Source organism: Protopterus annectens, chromosome 11.part0 (genome assembly GCF_019279795.1).
Source record: "Protopterus annectens isolate FY-2018-M chromosome 11.part0, PAN1.0, whole genome shotgun sequence".
NCBI classification, from domain to species: Eukaryota; Metazoa; Chordata; order Ceratodontiformes; family Protopteridae; genus Protopterus; species Protopterus annectens.
Genome location: NC_056745.1, coordinates 658,880,165 through 658,906,151, shown reverse-complemented (window position 1 = coordinate 658,906,151; position 25,987 = coordinate 658,880,165). Strand labels below are relative to the sequence as shown.

The 25,987-nt window shown below is 40.2% G+C and overlaps 1 protein-coding gene across 1 annotated transcript in view; it reads left to right on the top strand.

Annotated features, from left to right (window-relative positions):
- The window catches only part of DNM1L (dynamin 1 like), a 1,168,830-nt gene that overhangs the window by 515,365 nt on the left and 627,478 nt on the right, over nt 1-25,987 (top strand). Inside the window, exon 7 of the mRNA XM_044088102.1 lies at nt 19,061-19,216. Coding sequence (XP_043944037.1) covers nt 19,061-19,216 — 156 coding nt within the window. The remainder of the gene's footprint in view (nt 1-19,060; nt 19,217-25,987) is intronic.

The window sequence follows — 25,987 nt, the reverse complement described above, 5'->3', positions numbered from 1 at the left end:
TTTCCACTGGGAAAGCCAGGCTTTTTCTGATTCAAAAAAGAGGCTTAGGGATTTCTTACTTCTACCTCAGCATAGGCCTTTAGCTATTCCTCCTGTACTAGACATTGTTGATGATGCTTTTTCGGAATTTAGTTTGGCTCCTGATTCCTTGCCTCCTGCTCCCAGAAAACCAGACAGATACTACAGGGTCCTTGGGTCACACAAGTTCCTTTTTAAAAATCATATTGCGGATTCAGAGACTATTTCACTGGGGCCCAAGGGCATTAAGGCTTCAACTGCTAAAACTCCTACCCCTTCTGATAGAGGTTCAAGGGCGCTGGATAGATGGGGTAAGAAGGTTTACACTTCTGTTACCTTGGCCATTAGGGCTTTAAACTGACAGTTTCATATGTTAAAGTATCAGCGACATGTTATTGGATTGCGTAAACAGAAAATTATGTTGATTCCTGACTGTGTGGAAAACAAAGAATTACAGGATTTAATGCATTCTGCTTTACAAGTTGGAAAACATACTTTGCAATGCGGTTTTGATTCATTAGAGACCTCTTGCAGGGCCGCTGTTACTGGGTCTGTGCTCAGAAGGCATGCTTGGCTTAAGGAGCAATCTTTGCCTGATCATGTTAAAGCTAAATTGTTGGATGCCTTCTGAGTACAGACCCAGTAACAGCGGCCCTGCAAGAGGCCACTGTTACTGGGTCTGTGCTCAGAAGGCATGCTTGGCTTAAGGAGCAATCTTTGCCTGATCATGTTAAAGCTAAATTGTTGGATGCTCCCTTGAATCAGGACCGCCTGTTTGGCAACAAGGCTAAGGAAGTTCTTAAAAAGATGTAAGATAAAGCTAAATCTATGCAAACTGTTAATGATTTCTTACAAGGTCAGCCTCCTAGATTTAGTAGGCACTGGCCCTCTAAGAACTGGTCCTTTCCGGCCCCTTCCAGATCTCCTCAAGCCAAATCCAGACACAGCAAAACCCCCAGGTTTCAGTCCCAGGGGACACACAGGACTAAGCAGTGGGGGGCCTCCACTTCCAAATCTGGGAGTAATAAGACTCCCCCCATGGTAAACTGTCTCAATGAATTCCTTTTAAAACCTCCAAGCACTTATCAACTGGCTGCCCCTTTGGGGGAAAGATTGCTCTTCATGCAAAAAACTGGGAACTCATTACCCAGGACAAATGGATTTTAAGGGATACAGATTTCACTTCCACACGTTGCCAAGCGGGTGGCTGGACCTACCCCCAAATCAGTGGGTAGAGGCCCAAAAACAAGTACTTTCTCTCTTAAGCATGGGGGCTATTCAACTGGTACCAGAATAGGAAAAAAGACAAGGTTTGTAATCGAGACTTTTCCTAGTACCCATAAAAGACAATTCATGGCGTCCTATCCTGGACCTTTCTACTCTAAACACCTCTTTGGAGAGTCCAAAATTCAAGATGCCGACTCTTCACCAATTACTTCCTATGCTAGGCAAAGATGCCTGGCTGGCAACACTAGATTTAAAAGAAGCATACTTGCACATCCCAATCAGGGAATCTTGCAGAAGATACCTGCGCTTCAAAGCAGGCTACACGCACTATCAGTTCTCTGCACTGCCCTTTGACCTATCTACTGCGCCCAGGGTATTCACAAACTGCCTAGCTCCAGTTATTGCATTTTGCAGGCAAAGAAATATTCAAATATACCCATACCTGGACGATTGTCTAATTCAGGCAGAAAGCCAGGACATACTTTTGAATCATCTGGCCTTTGTACAAAGGGTTTTTAATTGTCTGGGGTACACCATAAACGAAAATAAATCACATCTGGTACCCTGTCAACAAATTATATTCCTGGGAGCAAGCTTGAATACAACTTCCCAGATGGCCTACCTCACGCCAGAGAAACAACTTAATTTGACAACCTACTTCAAACAAGTGGCCACAAAAACCCTGCTATCTGCAAGACAAATACTGCAAGCCTTGAGATTCATGGCCTCCTGCATTCTTCTAATTCCATATGCAAGACTGCATATGAGGAAACTACAGTGGTATCTAAAAAGCCTATGGTGCCAACATTCTCAGGATCTAGAAGCAGTGATTCCTATCATACCCTGCCTATGCCTAGAGTTCCTTTGGTGGGCAGAGGACTGCCACCAAAACAAGGGACTACCCTTCACACCACCCACTGCCGCCCAAACCCTAACAGACGCATCAGACTATGCATGGGGGGCTCACCTGGCAGGGAAGTGCATTCAGGGCAAATGGAACCCAAGTCAAATGCACCTGCATATCAATCAAAAAGAAATGTTAGCTGTACAGAATGCTCTGACAGCCTTCAAGGACCACATTCTTCCAGGACAACTAATGGTTAAGGCAGACAACAACACCGTTATGTGGTACATAAACATGCAGGGGGGTACACATTCTTACCCCCTCTGCAGACTAGCCATGGCATTGTGGAACACAGCCTTGAGCTACCAAGTGCACCTACAAGCTCAATTCCTGCCAGGAAAGTTAAATACACTGGCAGACGGACTAAGCAGAAACCTCATGGACCCACATGAGTGGAAACTGGAACCAAGGATTTTCAACATGTTGACAAGCAAATGGGGGAGCCCAGATATAGACCTGTTTGCCTCTCCCCAGAACTACCAATTGGACAAATTTTGCACAAAGACTCCCCACAAACAAGCCTGGAAAGTGGATGCTCTGTCCTTCAGCTGGAAAAACCTATCAGTCTATGTCTTCCCCCCTCTGCCTCTGCTCTCCAAAGTACTACTAAAAAAACAAACAGGAAAAACCAAGGATGATTTTGATTGCTCCAGACTGGCTACGCTAACACTGGTACCCCCCTCCTGCGCAGTGTGTCACGGTTCCCCCCATGGCACCTGTCGCAGACTCCTTCGCTGTTGTCTCAGCAGGAGAACCAGATTCTGCATCCTCAGCTTCCAACATTGAACCTTGCAGCCTGGCTAATTACATAATATCTCCTTTACCACCCCTCAGTAAACCTGTGATGGATATCATTGTATAGAGGCAAGGAGGCCTAGCGCTAGAAAATCCAATGCTGAAAAATGGAAAAGATTCTTTGTCTGGAACCAATCTCAAGGGATGAACACAGCAGCGCCCAATTTACCTCAGATTTTACAATACTTAACTGAGATGCTTCACAAGGGCCTGTCTTTTTCCTCCATTAAAATCCACGCCTCAGCCATTTCAGCTCATTATAACACAGAACCCCCCCTCTTCTCTCACCCACTTCTCAAGCAGTTCCTCAGAAGGGCCAAAAATTTGAGCCCACCCAGGAGAGCTCCTACCCCAGCCTGGTACCTTAATTTTGTTTTGGAGAAACACACTACCTCCTTTCGAGCCAGCTGCTACTGCAAAAAACCAAGTGAAAAGAGATGAAAAGGTGAACTGCCGTCACAAAAACCATACAATGTGTTCACTCTGCAGACCAAATAAGGGTATGAGACCCAAGCAATGCAAATCCGGATTGAAATAATAAAATAGTTGAAATAATCCAAGGTAAGTGTAGAATGAATAAAAGCTGGTTTATTTTTAACGCTTGTAAACAACAAAACTGCGTTTTCGAACTTCTTCCTCAGAAAAAACACAATTTCTGATACAACACATAGAAAAAAACACACACCTTTTATACATCAATCAATTAGGAAGTTTAAATAATTAATGCTGAATTGATTAAAGTGGTTAAAATCAAATTTAATTCCAAAATAATTGTTACTGCAGACTTAAAATTTCTTTCTTGGAAAACAGCTTTCCTTTTAGCAATCACTTCAGCTAGAAGTGTGTCTGAATTACACGCTCTTATGGCTGTGGAGCCCTTCATCATCTTTCATGCGGACAGGGTGTTCCTCAGAACCAATCCATCCTTCATGCCCAAGGTGATACCCAGTGTGGCTCTTAATCAGTCCATTCACTTGCCAACCTTCTTTCCCAATCCACAGAACAAAGGGGAATGGATACTGCATTCTTTAGATGTGCACAGACAACTCAAATTCTACTTGGACAGGACTAAACCTCAAAAGAAATCTGAACAACTGCTGGTAGCATTTGCTGCACGGGCAGAGGGGCAGGCTATTTCAAAGCAAACCATTTCTAAATGGATAGGCCATTGCATTCATTTCTGCTATAAGCACCATGGAAAACCTATCCCCCAGGGGATCAAACCTCACTCCATCAGGGCTGCATCTACCTGTACAGCCTTTCTCAGAGGCGTTCCTACCAGGGACATCCTAGAAGCTGCTACCTGGAGTTCTGTACATACTTTCACCAAACGTTATCATTTTCCAAGTTTCTCTAAATCCATGGCTGGCTTTACCACTGCAGTCTTGCAGGGGCTTATGGCTGGTCCTAACGCTATCTAAATTCCTCCTCCCAACCAAAGCTTTGAGAATCTACCCAAATGTAATGACTGCAACAGTGAAACACGAAGAGCATAGTGCAGTTGTGTACACTTACCATAAATGTGGATGTTCGAGTGTATTCACTGTTGCAGTCCTGGTTACCCTCCCCCCAGCCCCCTAACTTCTTTTGGCTATATCTGTACTTTCCTTTACTATGCTTAAAAGCCTTTTTGGTGCATTTGCTTTTTTGTTGGAGGTATATCATTGTACTTTTATACTTATTTGTTCCCCATTAGGGGGGCACCTGACATCTTAGGCAAGAAAAACTGATGTAATGGCGTTGGCTGCATGTTTTATATCCCTGACGTCATGGAAGAAGGGACAGCAACTGATGCAGGACCCAAGACTTTGTTAATCAAGCCGACTGTGGACTTACCTGTAAGCAGATAACCAAAATGTAATGACTGCAACAGTGAATACACTTGAACTTCTACATTTATTGTAAGTGTACACAACTGTACTTTTGTTGTTTTTATATGGTAGTGTGATCTCACAGTTGGTATATATAAGTAACTGGGGTGTGGGGGTGCAGGGGAGCTTACCTCCCTGCTTAAATGTTGATTATTTGGGTTTTGTTGGTCTGTGTGTTTTGGTTTGTGATGGTGTAGTGAAGAACGTCATGTTTGTGTTTTTGTTTATGTAGTGGAGGGTGCATTAAAAAGCAGAACATTACATACTGAAAATTCAGTATTATGAACCTTCAGTATAGTGACATTCGTTTTTTTTTAATTTTTAGTTGAAGTGAATTTTCGTTATTCTCATATCGAGATACTGAAGTTCGATATTTCCGTAGTTCGAGATTCAAAAGTAGAACCATGTATATATGTGTGTGTGTGTATATATATATATATATTATATATATATATATACACACACACACACACACACACACACACACACACATATGTGCACATATACATGCATATGCACACACACACACACACATATGTATATGTGTGTGTGTGTGTATATATATATATATGTATATATTTACATGTATATATGTGTGTGTGTACACACACTGATATACAAATATTTTTAATACAGTTTAGTTTTATTCAGAAGTTGGTTTTATGTAGTGTTTCAAAATAACTAACTTTTAATGAAAAGAAGTCAAAAAAGAGTGCAGCAAAGGTGTTTCTCATAGTTTCTAATTGGTTCTGGTAATTTTAGTTTCCTCTCTGCTGTGACCTTTTGGGAAGCATCTACATCTTTGGCCCTTTAGAACCCATTTGATGCATCCATCCAACAAGCTTTTCCCTTATTTTCACTTCCATCATCTGACTGCTTGGATCATCATAGTCCGTATCCTTCTATCTGCCTAGAGATCTAGCACTAGGAAAACTTAAATAAGAAAATGGACCAATTTTTCCATTTGGGCTACAGCCAGAAGCCTGAACCTCCATACAACTCCACTGATACTGTTTTTAGTTCAACTGTTGAAGCTGATCTAGGTGTTGTCTCCAGTTTTCATTAAATTACTGAAAGTTTGTCTCTGGCTTCTTTAAAGGTCTGCATAGCATTCCTGAAAGGCACCTTTCTTTTATGCCCACCTCTCTAGAGAATCATGTCCTTCTGACTCTAGTTTGTACTGAAGAAGTTGACTCTTCCTCCCACTGAACCAGCCGCTGACATAAATGTTAAAGACTTTCTTTTTGAACACCATCTTTCTGGTGGTTGTGACTTCATCTTCCGTAAGGACAAGTTGATTTTGAGGGTTTACCTTCTTTAGATCGTGTTTCCATTGGCCCTAATGTATTACATCTTAAGGACAACAGCAAAAACCCACAATGCCAACTCACAGAAGTTGGAATGGCTATAATGCAAATGCACTATGACATTCAAACACATGGACAAATGTTGAAAATGGTTTTCCGCTGAACCATTTTTGACGTTTGTCTTTGGAAGTGTTCCTTAATTTGCTCTGTCAAGTCATGCAAATGCACGATCACACATAGCATTCTTGACAAAATGAAGATAAACTGATCTTGAGCTCTAGTTTTTTGTCCAAGGCAGCTACTGAGACCATAATGAATCTATTAATCTTATAGTTTTCTTCCAGAATTATTCAAATAATAGAGAATACTTGTTACATTATGGATATGCAGAGATAGCTTTAATTTTGCCTTGAAAAATCAAAGATTATGGTTGTTTATTTGACAAAAAAGAAATTCAGCAGCAAAGTTTCAAAAGTTATGCTGTCAAAATGGCTACCTGACTGCATTTGATTTTATCAGAAATATAGTAAACCTTTGCCTTCTGAAACTAGTGCTTGTTTAGCTAGTAGCTATCTCTCAAGCATTTTTAAACACGTATCCATGGATGCTATCGGTGCTTCAGCTACATGGACATCTCTCAATATTTTTGCAAGATACTGCAAGTTGTATGTGATCTCTAGGTCCAGGTTATCCTTTGGAGTCACATTTGGGTTATGTTCTTGTGAATAGTTGCCCATGAGGATGAGCTTGGGACTTTGTCCTCAAACTAGATGAGGAGGGATCTTCTTGTCAAATAAAAAAAAAGATACATACTCAGCCTAGCATTATATCTGGATGGTCTTTATTCCATTAAGTAATCACTCACATTCCCCTTCCTTTTGTCCTGACAGGGTCTGGAAGGGAATTCTGCACATGATCTGATGACGTTATTCTTTCTTTCTTTTTTTTTATGTTATTGGTGCTCTGCCATGACATGTGTTAACAGAGTTCTACAGAGGATCCTTCTGCACTAAAAATTATGGATAAGGGTGGAGAGGGATAGCCTGCGAAAGTTTTAGATATGAGCTAAGTCTTGCCAGCCTTAGACCTCATGGTAGATGAGGAAAGACCCTCCCATACAGAGCATTACTGTAAACATGCAACTATTGTTTTTGATGCATGTGTTTACACATGGGTTTATGTCAGGCAGATGAAAGCCTAACCATCAAATCCAGTAGTAAAAAAGTAAAACACATTTGTAGAACTGAACGCAATAGCAAAAAGTCACACTCACTGAAAAATTATATTTAAATAAATAAAATATCCCATGCACTCTACTTACACCCTTCCTATACTAACTTCAGCACTGTACAGTCACAGAGAGATGACCAGAAATTATTCCTGCTTCCTGTCTGACCTGCTGTTGCAGGCATTTGCAGTTTGGGTTTTTCTCACCCAAACACTCCAAGTTAATGTAAGTAAATGTGTATCATGTACATCAAACTCACATTCTGTACAGAAGCTCTTGATAACAGTAGTAGTCCCTGTAAATGTAATTCAGTGAATGCACTCCAGCATTATGGGATTCCATGCACATGACTGAACTGTCTTCTTTGGTCATGGTCAATGGAACAGTAAGTCATGACAACTGGGTAGAGTACTTTGGAGTACAATCTTATGTGGGAGGGGGACATTTGAAACAAAGTGTATTCCAGAGAATGAGTAATCTTGTAGCATAAACCTGTTACATAGACATGTCTTCTTGCAATTTTCTGGCTTAGCGTAATGTGCATTCATTTATCACTAAAGGAAAGTATTTTATTTGCTAGATAAGGTGGAAAATCTGATATTAACTGTAAGGCAGTGAATAATGTGACACTGAATAATGTTTTTATTCAGGCCTTCTCTGTTTAACAAAAGAAAATTTGTCTCATCCAGACACATACACTTAAACTGTATATGATGCTCTTTATGTATTTAATGCATATTAATATTGTTCAGGAATATAAGCTCTTATTGTTAACCTGCTTTTCTCCAAAAGAGACTGGTAAAAGGGTTATTCTGGCACATGAATGGTAAAAGCTCTAACCCTTGAGAACATGCAACTCTTACTAAAAATGTTTCTTTAAGTACCTTACTTTAGAAAAGTGTTAATTTTGGCACAGAGAGACCAGAGTGGCATATGTAATTGAAAACAGTGTATAGTGCAGTAAGATGTAATGTTTTACTGAAGAAGATTGTCTGTCATAGACACAGAGTGCACAGATATATGAATAAGTAAATGAACTATGTTTGCAAAGTAAATCAAAATGCTGTTAGCAGTGTGCACTGACTTGGTTATTGTAAATGCTGCACTCAAGGTATATGCAGTATTTGACAAACATAAGACAGGATTTTTGCCAGGTGGAAAATTTAACATTTCTCAGATAGCAGCATCTGATGCATCTCTGATAGCTGTTAATGCTTGGTTAAAGAACAGTGACTGGAAAACAGTTCTGTCAGTGTATTAACGTATTTACTTTAACAAAACTTTCTAACAAAAAATCAGATGGAGATGTTATGGTAGGGATGAAATATAGTCATGAGACCTTTGATTATTACATGCAAATGACAACACCAGTACTACAGATTGTGTAACTGTGACAGTAAAGACAACCCTGGAACATGTAACAATTGTTGGGAGTATATAGAGCACCAAACTCAAGTGCTGATGGCCTAGAGGAATTCATACATTTCTTACATGAAACAGAGCAGGGAAGAATAATAGTGGCCAGGAGCTTAAATTTACCAGAAACAGACTGGAATAATATTGGTTCAACAACATTAGTAAGGAAATTATTCACATTGTATGTTCAGGAACAGCATTTGCTTCAGGTTGTAAAAACCCTACCATAGAAAGGAACATATTAGACATTGTTTGTGTTCCTAAAGAAATTATACTTTTACTTCTTGCCATGTTTTACCACTGTTTGTATGCAGTGATTATGGGATTATTTATGTATTTATTTATTTATTGAGTGATATCTGATGACTAGGAAAGTCAGACTGGTAGAAGCCTAATTTCAACGGAGGCCTGGGGAGAAATGCTCCAAATTATTACAAAATATTTTAAGAACAATAATTTTGGAACCTTTAGAAATAAAACATCTGCAGCGTAAATAATTGCAACAAATTAGACATAATATAAAAACATTTGGTTAAAAATCGATTCAAGGTATATGACAATCATTTAATATTTATAGAAATTTTAGACAGTTTATAGAGAAATTGAAAGTAAGTAGTCTAATACAAATAGGAACTGCAATATGAAGTGAGGGAAAAACAGGTTCATGCTATATTTAGAGAGAAAGTCAGGGAAGAGAATTAGATAGCAGTAAGGAAGTAAGTGAAGAAGGGAGAGTAAAGCGGTATGAGGAATGAAAATATACTTGTTTACATAAAGGGATATAGTTTATCCAGGTTTTTAGCAGGATCAGAGCCAGATTTTATCTAGGAAGTCTTTCAGAGTGGTTTTGAAAAATGGGAGGGAGGGTAATAGACCTGATGGATACATGTAAGGAGTTCCAGGCCTTAGCAACCTTGTACAAGTACAGACAGTGCCCAGCAGATTTAGTAGGTTTGTAGACAAGAGTTTTTGGTCACTGGATCGCAGTGACCGACTGGGAACATAGTTGTGTATAAAGCTTTTTAGTGCTGGACAGGCAGGAATAAATGCATAAGGGTTAATCTTTTCTAGATAATTCTGCAAAACTGAAATCTAAACCAATGCACAGATGATTAATAACAGGTTATATAGAAGCAAAGCCATCACTATGTAAAACTAAATGGAGTGATGCCTTCAGTGGAAAAACTGCGAAAGGAATGCCGAATGTTTTGAAAGAGAAATTTGAGTGCAAAAAATTAAAAAAAAATATTTAACATCAGGGTCTAGGCAAATAACGTCGGGGAGATATTTTCCCATGAGAACAAGATACCTGATTAAGGTGAGAGACAACAAATATAAGAAATGGAAAAGAGGTTGACCTACAACTTTCAAAGCTGAAATAGACAAACTAGACAAACAAGTTAAGGATAGTGTGCAACAAGATCAAGAAAAGTTTGAAGACGATACAAAGATATTGAGCATAACAGGAAAACAGTTTATAGATACATAAGATGTGGAAGGAGTAAAGACACAGAAATTTTTAAACTGTGCGTAGATTCTGTTTTTTTTCGGGGAGACAGTAGATTATATTTGCAAAATCCTATGCAAAATTTTTGACTCCACAAAGGGAGTGATAAGTTGTTCTTATGATATCTGGGTAACCTCAGATACTGGAATCAAAATAGATTATATTGAAAAACAACTCCAAACAAAGCACTGGGAGGAGACAAAATAATTAATAATGACATGAAAACACTTCAGCAAGAACTTATATTACCATTATAGCTTCATAGGTAGGTAGTAGGTTATCGGCCCTAGGGCCTATATAAGCCTAGCCAAAAAGGTACCCTGGCTTTCGCCACCCAAGAAAATTATTTTCCTGTGCCCCTGTCAAGCAGAGCCACAGAGGTGATCCCCAGGGTGAATTTCCTATTTCCCATCCAATCATCTAGATTTTTCTTGAAGAGTGCTAATGAAGAGCTTTGTTTGATATAGATAGGTAGTTTGTTCCAGAGTATGGAAAGTCTCTGGGACAGGAATCTATCTGTCTAGCATGTTCTGTTTATTGTGGTGACACGGTTTAGGTCCCGAGACCATGTAGCTCGGAGGAATTGGGATTTCTTTAAGTGGAGCATGTCCAACAGCTCTGGCAGAGATCGTCTCTGAGTAGGCGATATGTGACAGATTAAAGCTGGAGTTTTTTGAGACGGTCTGCGTAGGGCATCTGTTTGAGGCCGGTAATCCTCTTTGTGAGGTATTTCTGCGGCCTTTCCAGTTGTTGTAGATGTTTTGTGAGGTACAAACCAAAAGGGGAGTTGTACTCTATAATGGTGATGAGTAGAGCAGAACATTGACCTCTTTTTTCCTGGATGAGAAATCTTTTGTGATGAGGTGTGCCACGTAGAAGGATTTCCTGACTACTGTGGTGATGTGATTATCAAAGGAGAGACTACTGTCCACCTGGGTCCCAAGGTCTCTTATTACACTTTCTGTGTTAAGGAGAGTATCACCTATGTGGTAGCTCATGGGTACAGAGTTTTTACCAAAGGGGATGATAATGCATCTTTTGACATTGAGCATTATTTCACTGTAGAATGAGTCCTTAATTTAGTTATTCCTTCTACTTCTTCTGGCTTTTTTAATATATCTTCTTTTCTATAGTAACTATTTATTTCAAGTGGTTGCCACCAGTCCCTGGTATTAGGGGGGCCCCCAACCATGGCAAGCTATCATATTTTGATACGTGTCAAACCAACAATGTTAGTACAGCAATCCTGTGTACTTAATAAGCCAAGTGGATAACACTTATAATGCAAATCTCATGGATTAGCACCACTTCTTTTCCTTTAAAATTCAAAGATATTTCTAGTTGTAGTAAAAGGGTTTTGTCAAGTAGCAGGCTTCAAAAATTTCATTAAATGTTTTATCACTCACATAGTGCCCTTGACTTAGTTAAATCTTACTTGTGGGCATTCTCCCCACTAAAACACCCGGCATCTGTCTCAGTGAGGCCCTTTTGTAGGATGTCCACATCGTTAGGAGTTTCAGTTATGGCTCCTAGTTTGCAGTCATCTGTGAACTTCATCAGCCAAAGATCTTCTGTGTTGGCCTGTACTTCAGTAAAGTAGATACCAAACAGGAGAGGACCCAGGACTGAACCTTGTGGTACTCCACTTGTCACTGGTCTGAAGTCGGATTTAGAGTCTGCTACTTTCACAGTGTGGGTTCTGTCAGTGAGCCAGTTGGCAACCCATCTTGTGACATAAGGATTTATACCTAGTTTAGTGAGTTTATGTATAATTCCAGAGTGGGGGATGGTGTCAAAAGCCTTGGCGAGACCTAGATAGGTTGTGTGAACCACCTTACCCTCATCCTCGGCTTTGGTGGCTGCTTCAAAGAAGTCAATCAGGTTTAGGAGACATGATCTGCCTTTTACAAACCCGAACTGGGTGGGGTCCAGATTTTGGAGATTACCAGTGTCTTTGTTTATAAGTTCCGTGATGATACGTTAGGCTAATGGGGTGGTAGTTCCTGGGGTCCGTGCTGACTCCCCCTTTGTGGAGTGGGATAACCATTGCTGTGCACCATTCAGTGGGCGCAAAGCCTGAGGTGAGGCTATGATTGAACATGGTGGGGTGCCAGTTCATTCTGTAGTTCATATAGAACATAGCCTGGGATGTTGTCAGGTCCCATGGATGCTGTGTTCTTAGCTTTGGAGAGTGTGGTTTTTACCTGTGCGGCCGTGATTACAGGAACTTTGCATTCTTCGATATAGAGATGGGCCCTTTAGGGGGTGAAGGGAGGTAAGGTTCGCACTGAACCTATCTGTCAGGATGTTGGTAATATCAATTGGTTCTGTATATTTAGTGCCATTGTGCTGTAACTCAGAGCAGATCTGAGTGCCACCATTGAGATTCTTGACATAGTTATAGAATGCTTTGTGGTTGTCTTTAGAATAAGTGGCGATTTTGTTTTCATAACTAGCTTTGGATATTATATCTGTTATTTACTAAGTTGTATAAATGTGGAAATATTCCTCAAGATTGGAGGCTTGCACTTATTAAACCTGTCCTTAAGGAAAAGGAGATTATGACAAAACCCAGTCATATAGACCCTTAAGTCTACTTTGATGTCGTGGAAAAATAATGGAGAAAGTAATACTGGATAAGTTATTGTCATAACTGGATAGGTTGGGACTTGAAAACATATATCAGTATGCATATGTTAAAAACAGATCTATTGCCACCTGTAACATGATATTCTATAACAGTATAACAGCAGCTATGAATTAAAAATTGTGCTGTGATGTTATTTATATAGATTTAGCTTCAGCATTTGACAGGGTCATACAGAAAACACTATTCAATAAATTATAACAACTAATTATTGAAATACTCTTGATAAGATGGATAGCCGTATGACTTGCAAATAGGACATGGCAAGTATCATACAGAAATTAGACAGGTGAAATTCTTGGTTACAGTCAGAGTGTCGTACAGGGCTCTGTCCTAGGCCCTTACTTGTTTAGACTGTATCTTTCAGACCTATTTTTTTCATCTGAGCTGTTCTACAGTCCATATGTAGACCACCTGAAATTCAGTAATCTGATTATATGTGCTACAGTTATGGTATGTCTGCAAAAAAACTTGATTAAATTGACCATTTGGGCACAGGAGAATAATATGTTGGTAAATACATCAAAAGCCAAGTATATGAGATTTGTGAGACATAAATTGCAAGGTTTATATTTAATACATCACACAGTGATTGAAATTGTAGATTAATTTAATGGACATGGGTAAATGGGTCGATCATCTTTGAGTTTTTCTAATCATATCAGCCATATGGCTAATGGTAGTTATAGAACTGTTTTGGTATATTGGCAGGCTAGAAGGGCAGTAATGCCCATGCTTGAAATATTTCTATGTATGTATGATAAACCAACTGCTTACTCTTTTCTTGTACAGTTCAGCATAGGAATGAAATAGTCCTTTGAGCTTTATATCCAAAGGGAATTAAACTAGCTTAACATACATTCTTTAAAGAAACCAGGGAAAAAAAAAAAACAAGCCTACTTGAAAACCATAGTAAGTATTCCAAATATATGGGAGAAATAAATTAAATTTTTTAGCCATAGAAAAAGCATGTATTTACAGTATTTATAATGCATGGCAATCTCTAAATATTGAAGTATTGGAAGATGTTACATTAATGTAGTTTTAAACAGCTGCCATCTTAGTCACCTTTTCTGTAAAGTGGTCTATGATGCTTAGAGTTGGCATATTTAGAGGAAAGAGGTTGTTGATCAGGTTTTGGATCCATTTGAAGGTTTTTCAAAGAAGATGAAAAAAAAGTCTTCGGAATAGAGAAATATCTGAAAGATAGCATTTTTGTGGCTGCTCTGTAATCATTTCTTTTTCCTGTAAAGTCCTTTAAAAATTGTAGTTTGACCACTTAAGATTTCCTGTAATGCGCGCATCTAAAATTTGGGCCTTAGTAGCTCTGGTCAAATTTGACATTAATCAGGCATGTCTGTGAGTAACAGTATCTGTCATATCAGGTATTGTAGCTGTTCCCTTAGAATTGTAGGTACATGTTAATGCCTAAGTCAAGGGCCAGTGTTAGCATTTTGGGGAGACCCTGGACACTGCCATTCTAAGTGTCATCCTGTAACTGCCACACCTGCTAAGCAACAGTTTAGGTCATGGTGCAGAGTCTGTGGTAGTACACAGAGACTAAAGTGTAGCTACAGTGCTCTTACAGTTTGGCAGGCCTGTGTACCGCATTATGTTGTTCCCATTTCACAGAGGGGAATTGGCAATGAATGGCATTTAGCTGCAATGATAATACATTTCAACAACCTTATATACAGGGCTGGCCTTAGGTGAAATAGTGGCCTAGGCAACGGGTTCCATGATGTCTCGTCCCAAGGCCTACTGTTTCAACCCCCTGCACACATTCTCCAATGTTCCAAACTTTTTTCCCCACACCGGGCTCCCCAGACCATGGATGTTTGTTGTATTTATTTTTCTCACGTTTTGTTTTACCCTTCATTTTTTTTTTCAAGGAGATATGACTTTCTTTATGCTCTGAAGTACATTTTGAAGTTTCTTACAACCTTTGTATTCAGTGATGACTTGAGCAAAAAATTATGATTAAGGAATTGCATTCAGTGTTGCTGTTCATCTTCAGTTTTCCTTCCATCCTTTCAACATACCTTAACTTGCCAAGACTGTACATAATTAACTGTGTAGGAAATAAATCAGCTAAACTGGGGTTGCAGAGACCACCAGGCCCCCCAGAAACTAAGGTGCATTTTAGAGCATTTTCCCAACCTTTTGATCCAGTGGTAGCTTGAACAAATATCATGAGAAGGAAAATAATTTCAGTCTTTTTCTTTTTCTTTTTTTTTTTCTTTCAATGAAGAAATAAGTTGTGTTGAAAGCTTAATGTTCAAAGCAGTGTATAATATACTAACAAGACAAGTCTTTGAGAAGATACATAAATCCTGTCTGGGAATAATGCCTGTCCCACCCCACCCCCCAAAAAAAGAAGACAGTCATGGTCTGTGCATCCCTCTGCTGTTAGAATTGGATGAAAGCAGAGGTTCAAATGGCCACAGTCATGTATTTCAAGTGACTATATACAAATATAAATATATATATATATATATATATATATATATATATATATATATATATATATGTATGTGTGTGTTGTACATATACATAGCTTGCCTCCACACTCTTCACCCATAATCCCTACAGGCAGCCACCTGTGTAAGTGCCTGATTTGTAATTGTGATGAAAGTGAAAATATAATGATCACAGTAATGTATTCCAACATTTTGCTCCTAAACCATACACTGTCCATACACAAGCTATAGTAGCCTATTTGTAAACCTCTGAGGACTGTCAGAAAAGTAAAAGAAACTAGCACTACATTGTCCTCATCCCAAACACAAGTTATAATTACCTCCTGTGCATATCTCTTGAGGTGTGTTTATGAGGAAAATTGAGTAAGTAATGACCACACCATCCCCAACCCCTCATACAAGCTACAGCTAGCTTCTATACATCCCTCTGAGAAGGGTTGGTTATAGAATGGGGGCAGCTGAAGGCAGAGGCCATGACTAAGTCCATATCAAAATACATTTGTACTGTTTGTGGTGTGGGGCAAACCAAACTCCTAAAAGCTCTAAATATTTCAATATTCTACAAGGTATTTATATTCTTATATCTGAATGATAATTATTTGTTAACTGCATTTTTGCACGTGGCCAGCATTATTGTGTATGTGCACAGATAAAAATCAGTAATATTTTATGCACACACAGACATACACTGCATGTTCACCTTCAGTGAAACTGGAGGAATGACAGTTCACCTACTGTGTGTCTTTAAAGTGCTAGAGGAAAGCAGAGTGCATGGATAGATATGCACACAGTGAGGGCATGCCAACTCTACATAAAAAAAAAAAACATAGCCAAAAACTCAACCAGAGCAAAGCACTGTGAATGGCAATGCTACTCATAGTGCCACTGTGGCAGTGAGCAGTTGCTTTCACAAGCATCGTGCTCCTGTCTATGTTTGTGATGGTAAGTGAAATACATTTTAGCCAACTTCTTACTCTTAAATAGACTTCAACCATGCCCTCTTCCCCCACCTGCCCCCACCACACCAACAAGCATAATGGCAGTGCAGTTTTGCGATAGGAAATGAAAGACATCATAACAAAATTGTTATTCTTATACTGCGCACACACAAATATAAGCTATAACAATATCAGTTTTACACTGATTTCAGCTATTACACTTTTACCACCACACCAGTAATGAGTACTTCTCAGTGCCCCTAATTTTGCTTCATATTTTTTTCTCTGCATTTCATAACATTTTTGATTTACTGGTAAATTGTTCAGGATTACAGACAGTCAATAATAACCAGGCATTAGAGTTTCATACTTTTTATTGACCAAATGCATGTTGATACAAAACATGTTATTTTATTAATTTTTACATGAATTAGTGTAATATTTAAAAAGTGTTCTTGATTTTAAGCTTTTATTCTGTCATTATTTTTAACAGAAAAATTCAGAATTCTTTAGCAAAGAAGTTAAGAAGTATAGTTTCTAATATCCTGTCAGTATTTATAAAACTCCCTGAAAAGGAGAAGACTATCCCTGAATATCAGTAGCATCTGTTCTTGTTAAAATCCCACGTAAGCACTGAGATTGGTTACTGTGAGCTGTTGATCTCTAGAGTGTAACTTTTTTAATGTTTCATTCATTGATTATCATCTTTATTCCCACAGCATGTATGTAATCAAAGATTGAATTTGCTTTTTCCCTAATTTCCCCCAACCAGCAGCAGTTTTTGTGGGGCTGCAACAGAGTCAAGGATGACTAGGGTGGCTTCCCAGAAGCCATGAATGTCATGGGTGTCTATGACGTTAGTTTTAGTGGGGAGAGTGCCCACAAGTAAGATTTAACTAAGTCAAGGGCACTATGTGAGTGATAAAACATTTAATGAAATTTTGAAGCCTGCTACTTGACAAAACCCTTTTACTACAACTAGAAATATCTTTGAATTTTAAAGGAAAAGAAGTGGTGCTAATCCATGAGATTTGCATTATAAGTGTTGTTATCCACTTGGTTTATTAAGTACACAGGATTGCTGTACTAACATTGTTGGTTTGACAAGTATCAAAATATGATAGCTTGCCATGGTTGGGGGCCCCTAAATACCAGGGACTGGCAGCAGCCACAGGGTTCACGGGTACCTTAAGTAAGCTGTGCTAAAGACACACAGACTCAGCATTTCTGATCATTACATTTACTTCCTTATCTTTACAATATGGTATATTTTCAAAGTAGCCTGCGTCTGAGGCAGATTCGTATTTTGGTAGAACACCTTACATCTCTCTTGAAAGAAATAGTTACTATAGAAAAGAAGATATATTAGAAAAGCCAGAAGAAGTAGAAGGAATAGCTAAATTAAAGACTCATTCTAGAGTGAAATAAAGGTACGTATTAACCTTGTCAAACTAGTACAGTAGATTCACAGACGTGATCAGGACTGTGAGTCAGGATGAACAAAATTTCTTTTCCATAAGTTATGAAAACCATTTCAATAATGGATGAATTCTTCCCATTAGCTTTGGTACCTAAAGTATGTATCTTGAGTTTGTTCTTTGCAGACTGAATATCTGTTATTGGATGATTGTAATCCTCCCCATAGTGTCCATATTTTCATTAAAATTACTATCTTGGATGGTGCAAAAGAGAATTATGGAAAGACACCCTCATGAACAGAAAGGCTATAGTGGGAAATAGTTTTTGACACAAAAAAGTAAACTGCTCTTTTTTAGATAAAATACAGAATGGCTTCTAGGTATTTTCTTTTTCTCTTGTCTAAGACCTTTGTGACCAGTGACATAGAAGCCATTTGTTCCAGTCCAAACTAAGACCTACATGGGTCTCCTAAAGGGACTAATATTGGTCCAGAAGCTTTCTGTGATGAAGTTAGTACTGTTTCCTGTGTCATCCTTTTGTAGTCTCTCAGAGACAGTGGAAACAGGGAAACTGACTCATTTAGAATGAAAATAAGTTTTAACCATGGCATAAACACAGGCTCCTTCATGACAAACAATTCTGAGCTTTGCAACTTCGTTCAGTTGCTCTTTATGTTTGGAATGTCCTAGTTAGGACTGAAGGTACTAATGCATGTGATCATTTTACCTTAAGAAATGGCATTATTAAATACTGAACAAGACGAAGAAAAATTTGATTTTCATCTCTTTGTGAGTCAGTATAAGTGGAGTGTTAGTTTATAAGGTATCAGAATAATGTAGAATAGAATCAAAATCTGATAAGAATAAAAATCCCCTTTGTAATAGCTTGAGACTTTCTTTAAGTTAATTGCTGAACTTTTTGTATTTTAGCTGGTATTACCTTGTATATTTTTTCTTTCATTTGTTACTTCTCATCTGGGATAGAGCTTAACTCTTTCTACCATTCTCACAGCTAGTATAGCTATAAACACTTTATAATCATGATTCAAAATTGAAATGGATCTCTATGAAGCTGGATCTGAGGGGTCTTTACTATTTTGAGGTATGCAGCCACCACGGTATTCTTCCAAGGTGCTGTCTAGTTTATTTTTAATTCTTCAGTAAATGCATTGCAGCAGAGTAGAATATAAGTTACACAAATGTTTGTTGGCAGAATTGATGCATTGTTAAGGTTTTGACTTATGTTTTCATATTTGATTACTAAGCTTGGCGGGAATGATTATACTTGATTTGTTTGCATTTAGGGTCCTCGGCCAGCCCTCTTTGTGCCTGAAGTTTCCTTTGAGCTGCTTGTAAATAGACAGATCAAGCGTCTGGAAGAGCCCAGTTTGCGTTGTGTTGAGCTGGTACATGAAGAAATGCAGAGGATCATCCAACACTGTAGTACCTACAGCACACAGGTATAACACAAAAATAAAGGTAACTGTATGCATTGTGCTTAAATTGGGCAGTGAAATGTCACAGAAATATGGAGGAATGGTATACTTGTGAAATTCATTGCAAGTTTTTCACACATGGCCACAAGCTGACCAGTATTCATAAAATGCAAGTGTGTGGCTTGGCAGATTGATGCACTGTTCTGCAGGAACAATGGATGTTCATCGTGTTTCACTGTTGCAGTCATTACACTTGGGTTATCCTGCTGGCAGGCTACCCGCAGTCGGCCTGAATTCCAAAGTCTAGGTCCAGCGTCAGTTGCTGTCGCCTCTTCCCTGATGTCAGTGCGCCAGGGGTATAAAAGATGCAGCCGACGCCATTTTCTTCAGTCTTTCTTGCCACACGGTGCCCAAAGCAAAAGCAGTTTGCAAGTGCCGGTCGGCCGACTCCTGAGATTTTCAAAAACGAATTTCAGATCTGAAGTCTTCATTAAAGCTAAATGCCCCGTTGGGGAAACTTTTTTCTTGCTCCAGCCCGATGTCAGAAAAAGTTAACAATTGTATTTCTTGTGGGAAGCAAATACCTCATAAGGATTTTCATTCTTACTGTATTCCTTGCCTAGGCCCTGATCACAACGTTGCTAGCTGTCGGTTTTGTGCTAGATTTAACCAACACACTATTAAGTGTTGGTACGATTTTGCCTTTCATTACTTTGGCCGAAGATTCAATTATATAATGCCGTCAGACAGCCGACGACCGGAGTTTATAAAAAGCGCAAGGAAAATGAAAAGGACAGGCATCCGAGGTCCAAAACAGACGACGAGGCTTCCGCTAAGCCAGTCGCCTTTTCTCATTGAGGCGCTTTCGCAGCCCCTGGTGCCCGCTACCTCAGAGCCACAGGCCGCTGTTGACTCCCATGTGGAGCCAGCTAGGCCTCTGGATACTCAAGGTATTGGACACTTGGAAACTATTCCCTCAGATGGGTCCGGAGCCGCTGACCAGGCATTGGCTTCTGAGGGTGTTTTCAGACCTACACAGTTATATGTAATGCCTACTTCAGCTTCCAAAGCAAAGACTAAAGCAGTTCTAAAGACAAAGAAACAAGTACAGCATTCTCCTGGACAGACTACCATGCCTAAAAAACAGATGCTCAAAATGGCCGAAGACCTAATTACCTTGATCAGGGGTTCCCATCCCCCTCCTGACAAGAGGCCTAGGCAAGAGACAGAATATGAATCTTCAGGTTTCCATTTCCTCTGACTCCTCTTCTGAACAGGAATGCTCTCTTCCTCCTTATGAGGATTCTGATGCTGAAGAATCTATCCCTTCAGCCTCACCGCCTGAGGATTATTCTTTTGGGGAAACCCTGCATACCATGAGGGAGCACTTCCACTGGGAGAGCCAAGACTACTCAAAATCTAAGAAAAGGCTTAGAGATTTTCTTTTACTACCTCAGCACAGGCCTTTGGCTATTCCTCCTGTGTTAGACATTGTAGATGATGTATTTTCTGAGTCCGGACTTTCTCCTGACTCTTTACCTCCTGCCCCTGTTAAACCAGACAGATACTACAGGGTTCTAGATTCACATAAATTTCTTTATAAAAACCCTGCTGCTGACCCAGAAACTATTTCTCAGGGTCCCAAAGGGGTCAAGGCTTCTACAAACCCTATCCCCTCTGATAGAGATTCAAGGGCACTAGACAGATGGGGGAAAAAAGGTTTACACTTCTGCTACTTTGGCTGTGAGGGCTTTAAATTGTCAATTTCATATGCTTAAATATCAGCAATACTTAATGTCAATGCTAAAACAGAAAATGTTGTCAAATTTTGATTGTGCAGAAAATAAGGAAATGCAGGAGTTATTGCATGCAACTGAACAAGTGGGAAAGTATACATTGCAATGTGGTTTTGATTCTCTGGAGGCCTCTTGCAGGGCTGCAGATACGGGTTCTGTCATTAGGAGGCATGCTTGGTTAAAGGAACAGAATCTGCCTGATCATGTTAAAGCAAAATTATTAGATGCTCCATTACAGCATGATACCTTATTTGGTGTTAAAGCAGAGGAGGTGTTGACGAAAATGGAGGACAAAGCGAAATCTATGTAAACTGTAAAGGATTTCTTACAGGTACAGCCACCCAGATTTAGCAGGAACTGGCCTACAAAGAATTGGTCCTTTCCAGTGTCAGACAGGCCACAAAGAAGCAGATACAGACGACCCAGAGGCAGATCCCAGCCCCAGGGCTCATACAGTCCTAAACAGTGGGGCGCTTCTACCTCCAAAAGCGGAGAAGACAAAGCACAGCCATACAGGAAACAGTCCCAATGACTTTCCTCTGCCAGCACCAAGCACTTATCTTTTGGCAGCCCCCTTAGGGGGGGGAAACTAGCACTTTTTTCTCAAAATTGGCACATGATCACCCAGGACAAATGGGACTTGAATATAGTGTTCCAGGGCTACAGGTTCCACTTTCACATCCTGCCAAGGGCAAAAGATATGCCAGACGCCACACAATCAATGGGCAGAGGCACAAAAACAAGTTTCATCCCTCATGGACATGAGGGCCATTCAGCAAGTACCACAGCAGGAGCAGGGACAAGGATTTGACTCAAGACTTTTCTTGGTACCCAGAAAAGACAAAGCCTGGAGACCAGTACTGGACCTGTCTATTCTAAATACATTTCTGGATGTTCCAAAATTCAAAATGTTGACTCTGCAGCAGCTTTTGCCCATGCTGGGCAAGAAGGCTTGGCTTGTAACTTTGGACCTAAAAGAGGCATACCTGCATATTCCAGTCAGACAATCTTGCAGAAGATACCTCAGATTCATAGCTGGCTCAATGCACTACCAATTCTCTGCACTGCCCTTTGGCTTATCTACTAAGCCCAGGATCTTCACAAAATGCCTGGCACCAGTAATTGCATTTTGCAGACAAAGAGGAATTCAAATATATCCTTACTTGGACGATTGCCATATTCAAGCAGAGAACAAGGACATTCTACTAAAGCATCTGGCGTTTGTAAAAAGATTACTAATTTGCCTAGGATACACAGTAAACGAAAAGAAATCAAAACTAGTACCCTCTCAAGAGATAATATTCCTGGGTGCAAGCTTAAATACAACTGCCCAGATGGCTTATCTCACGCCAGACAAACAAAGACAACTGACTTCTTACTTCAAAATGTTAGCAACAAAGACCCAGTTATCTGCAAGAAAAATTCTGCAGGCTTTGGGCTTCATGGCATCCTGCATTCTGCTAATTCCATATGCCAGACTGCATATGAGGAAACTACAATGGTATCTAAAAAGTGTTTGGACTCAACATTGTCACAGCCTGGAAACATTAATTACCCTCATTCCTTGCCTGCAACAGGAGTTTCAATGGTGGGCACAGGCCTGTCACCACAACAAGGGACAGCCATTCACCCTACCCACAGCCGGGCAGTCAATAACAACAGATGCTTCAGATTATGCCTGGGGGGCCCACATGGCAGGAAAATGTATTCAGGGCACATGGCCCACAAGCCAAAGGCATCTTCATATCAATCAAAAAGAGATGCTAGCTGTTCAGAATGCCCTGACAGCTTTCAAGGATCTTCTCCATCCAGGACAACTACTGATAATGATGGACAATACTACAGTCATGTGGTACATAAACAAACAGGGAGGCACTCATTCCTACCCCCCCCCTCTGCAGACAAGCCATGACTTTGTGGGACACAGCATTGACTTATCAAGTACACCTGCAAGCACAATTCCTGCCAGGAAAGAAAAATACTCTGGCAGACGAACTAAGCAGAAACTTCATGGATCCCCACGAGTGGAAACTGGATCCACAAGTCTTCAGCATGATAATAAAGAAATGGGGATGCCCAGACATAGATCTATTTGCCTCCCCTCACAACTGCCAACTACAGAGATTCTGCACAAGGACGTATCACAAGCAAGCATGGAAAGTGGATGCTCTATCATTCAGCTGGAAAACCCTAACAGTATATGCCTTTCCTCCTCTGCCTCTCCTCCCCAAGGTACTCCTAAAGGTCAGACAAGAGAAGCCAAAAATTATTCTGATTGCTCCAGACTGGCCCCGCCAGCACTGGTACCCAATCCTAAAGAGCTTGTCTCAAGGCCCAGCCTGGACATTGCCTCTAATTCCTCATTTACTGACCCAACGAAACAATTGGATCCTGCGCATCCAACTCAGAACCCCAAATCTGGCAGCATGGCGGATAATGTAGCCATTCAGAACACACCTCTCTCTAAAGCAGTGATGGATGTTATTTTGGAGGCCAGGAGGCCCAGTACCAGAAACTCTTATGCAGAAAAATGGAAAAGATTCTGTGCTTGGAACTAGGCACAAGGAATTGACAGGTTTGTATCAAATATTCCTCAGATTTTACAATACCTAACTGAGATGCTGGACAAAGGCCTATCCTTTTCATCAATTAAAATCCATGCCTCTGCCATAACATTACAATACGGAACCACCAATTTTTTCACATCCGTTGCTAAGACAGTACCTCAGAGGGGCCAAAAACATAAGACCTCCAAGGAGAGCACCAATACCTGCATGGGAACTCAATTATGTCTTGGAAAAACTCATACTGCCGCCTTTTGAGCCAGCCAATACAGCTGAAATAAAGTTCTTTTCTTGGAAAACAGCTCTGCTCCTAGCAATAACCTCTGCAAGACGAGTCTCAGAGATACAGGCACTCATGGCTGTGGAACCTGTTATCATTTTCCATCCAGACAGGGTTTTTCTGAGGACGAACTCGACATTTATGCCTAAGGTAATGTCCAGTGTGGCCCTTAATCAAACCATTCATTTTCCTACCTTTTATCCAAACCCACAGAATAAGTTTGAGAGACTCCTGCATTCTTTGGACATACACAGACAGCTACGCTTCTACTTGGACAGAACTAAAGCTTTCAGAAAGACTGAGCAACTGTTAGTAGCATATGCTGCAAGATCACAAGGAAAGGCTATCTCAAAGCAGACGGATAGGCCACTGCATTCGTTTCTGCTATTCACAACATGGCAAATCAGTGCCTAAGGGCATTAGGCCTCACTCAACCAGAGCAGCAGCCACTTCAGCAGCCTTCCTCAGAGGAGTACCAACCAAAGACATTTTAGAGGCTGAAACTTGGAGTTCAGTGCACACATTTTCCAAGCACTACCACTTACCTCTCTACTCTAAATCCAGAGCAGGCTTTGCCACTGCAGTTCTGCAGGGCCTTATAGCCTCTCCTAATCTTATTTAGACCCAGCCACCCAACCTCAGCTTTGGGATTCTACCCAAGTGTAATGACTGCAACAGTGAAACACGATGAACGTAGTACAGTTGTGTACCTACCATAAATGTAGATGTTCGAATGTATTCACTATTGCAGTCCAGGTTACCCATCCACCATCCCCCTTTTCTTTGCTGGGACTTATCTGTACTTCTCTATCCTATACAACCTATGTGGTGTATTTGCTTGTAGATGAAGGAAATGTTATTTTTGTGCATGCATACTTAGTGGCACAATTTTCAGCCTACCAATTTGGGGGCACATGACATCTGGGGCAAGAAAAACTGAAGAAAATGGCGTCAGCTGCATCTTTTATACCCCTGGCGCACTGACGTCAGGGAAGAGGCGACAGCAACCGACGCCGGACCTAGACTTTGGAATTCAGGGCGACTGCGGGTAGCCTGCCAGCAGGATAACCCAAGTGTAATGACTGCAACAGTGAATACACTCGAATATCTACATTTATGGTAAGTACACAACTGTACTTTTTGGGTTCAAAATAGGGTGCAGGTGTAACTTTGTGAGACACACAGATGTGCCTCTTACCAGACTGGATAAGGAGAAAGTCACAGTTAGTTGTCTGTCAAGGGCCAGAATCTACCATATCACATATGCACTCAAGTCTCTCAACAACAGGTACTGTTATGACTCTTTCATGGTCCATGTTGGCATGAATGATTTGAGATGTACCTCCCAGGACTATATGAAGAGAGACATGATTGAACTCGCTTAATATGTGTCCCAGGCGGGTATGTCCCTAGCCTTAAGCAGCATTCTACCATCACCCAAAATGATGCCTGAATACAAACAGAAAATGATTGACTTTAACAATTGGCTTAGTTTCTGGTGTCATTCCAGAGGGATCCAGTACCTCACAGTCTGGGAAGATATGATCGACATACCACAATGCTTTGCCAGAGATGGCCTGCATCTGTCTCACTTGGGCTTCAGTCTTCTGGCAAAGGCTCTTGCTTCACCCATAGAGCCTTTTTTAGGTAAGTCATGAGGTTAAAACTATCAACATAAGAATTTCAACAAAACGCAAATTAAAGGTCATGCTGCTAAACGCTAAGAGTCTAAACATGAAACTACATTCATTGCAAGCATTCTTATCCCTGGAAAATGCTGATATCTGCACAGTTACAGAAACCTGGTTCAAAGCTGCGGAGAGCACCCCAGCCTTACCTGGTTACTCATCCTATCATACATTCAGACCTCCAAACTGTTGGCAGTAAAGCCAAAGGAGGTAGAGTTTCAATATATGTTAGACATACACATCTCCAGGCTGGTCAAACAGTATGAGGCACAGGAGACACTCCAGGTGCAGTTAACCATTGACAAGACCCTTATGCAAATCATAGCTAGCTACCAGCCCCCAAATCTGACTGAAGATGCCTAATCCATCTATCTGGACCTCTTCAAATCTATTAAGATTTGACCCTTTATCCTGATCCTGGGTGACTTTATTCAAACATTGACTGGAAGAACTACTCATGCCAGAAC